Consider the following 1,531-nt stretch of genomic DNA (forward strand, 5'->3'; position numbering starts at 1 on the left):
AGAGCTGGTAGGCAGTGAAGCATGTTGCCCAGTGAGGTTGTGAAGGCTCTTGGAAGGTTTTTGGGACCTGACTGCAGAAAACCTTGAGCTGTCTGGTCTGATCCCAGACGTGGCTGTGCTTGGAGCAGGGGGTTGGACTGTACTTCTTAAGCTACTATCTTACCCAGGTGATTCTCCAAAAGGCTCAGGTTCTTCTACAACATGGTTGTATCTTTTTCTGTCTGAGGCACAAAATCTATTTGCAGATTTCCATTCTTAGCTTATAATATCTAAAAAGAATGTGTACTGATGCTTTCTAAACCAGTAATTTCACGTTGTCTTTTTTCTTTAGGAAAGTGTTTGCTGAATCAGTCTGATGAGTCTCTCTTACTGTAAAATCACTTTGTAAAGTACTATCACAGTCAGAATGTCTATCCTGCAACAACTTCTCTTGGCCAACTCAAAGAGAATTGAAAGAAACCCCATCTCTCTCTGAGCAGTTTGACATGCCTCTGGCCACTGACTATGTTAAATAACTCAGTAAATGAAGGTTACGACATAGCTCTTGTTATCTGAGGTTGAGGAAATATCAGAGTACATTAAGCTTGGGAAGTGCTCTGTGATACTGGAGATGTTCTCCACGCTGTATGACTTCAGCAAAGAATATCCATTGAAAAGTGAGGTATCGAGAAAAGAAAGATACACAAGCATTTGTCTGTCTTTGTTGTGTACTGCAAGCAAGTCATCTTTTTCATTTTTGCTGCTGCTGTAGATGGTGACACTTTGCTCTGGAAATAGTCCCTTGACCTTCTTTACTCGGAGCTTGCGAAGTCCCCAAATGGTCAAGTATTCAGTTGGGAGAGGAGTGGTGCCGCAGAAGGACAGCTTCAAATCCCACACCCTTGTGAAGTTGAGGAGCACCTCCAGCACAGTGGTGTCTGTGAACCAAATGGTCAGGTGGCTGTTGTAGGTAGTTTTTACCAGGGCAGAAGGCAGCACTGTTCTGCAATTGCACATCAAGTTTGCCAGGCTGTAATCACAATCACGAATATCTGTCGAGCAGCTGCAGTTGCGAATTGTGTTTTCCTTGGTGAAAATTAGCGTATGGTTCTTCTGACTTCTCACAAAACTGCCAGTGATTTGTATGCCAAGGAAGCCAGCCAAAAGGAGAGCCAGCCAAAAGGAGAAAGCAGAGAAGGCTATTGGCTTCATTAGTACTGGTGCCAAGCTGCCAAATGTCTCCTCTTTTTACTCAGTGAATTATATCATTTGGCTTCACCTACTGAGGAAAAACAATTTCTTTATTATCCTGAACACCACTCAGCAGTTAATATTGCTTTGCTTTTCCCACTCATTATCTCTCTTACCTATTCAGAATCATACTGCAGTTTTGCAGGTTTCCCTGTATTACAAGGGAAACAGCTAAACTGGTTCAGAAAAATTAATTGTGACTCACGTTTGGGATTCTTCTTTCACCCCTCTTTTGCTCTAAATAGTTCACTTATGGGACAGCTTGGACACCCTCTTCCTTATCCAGGCAGCATCTCAACCT

General features: G+C 42.7%; 1 protein-coding gene across 1 annotated transcript; it reads right to left on the reverse strand.

Annotated features, from left to right (window-relative positions):
• Positions 1 to 307: 307 nt before the first annotated feature.
• On the reverse strand, positions 308 to 1,191 carry EPCIP (exosomal polycystin 1 interacting protein). The gene has a single exon (XM_064152432.1). The coding sequence runs from the start codon at positions 1,189 to 1,191 to the stop codon at positions 517 to 519; it is 675 nt and encodes a 224-aa protein (XP_064008502.1). The 3' UTR covers positions 308 to 516.
• Between the last annotated feature and the right edge of the window lie 340 nt (positions 1,192 to 1,531).

The sequence above is a fragment of the Pogoniulus pusillus genome, chromosome 12 (assembly GCF_015220805.1).
Source record: "Pogoniulus pusillus isolate bPogPus1 chromosome 12, bPogPus1.pri, whole genome shotgun sequence".
In the NCBI taxonomy this organism is placed as follows: Eukaryota; Metazoa; Chordata; class Aves; order Piciformes; family Lybiidae; genus Pogoniulus; species Pogoniulus pusillus.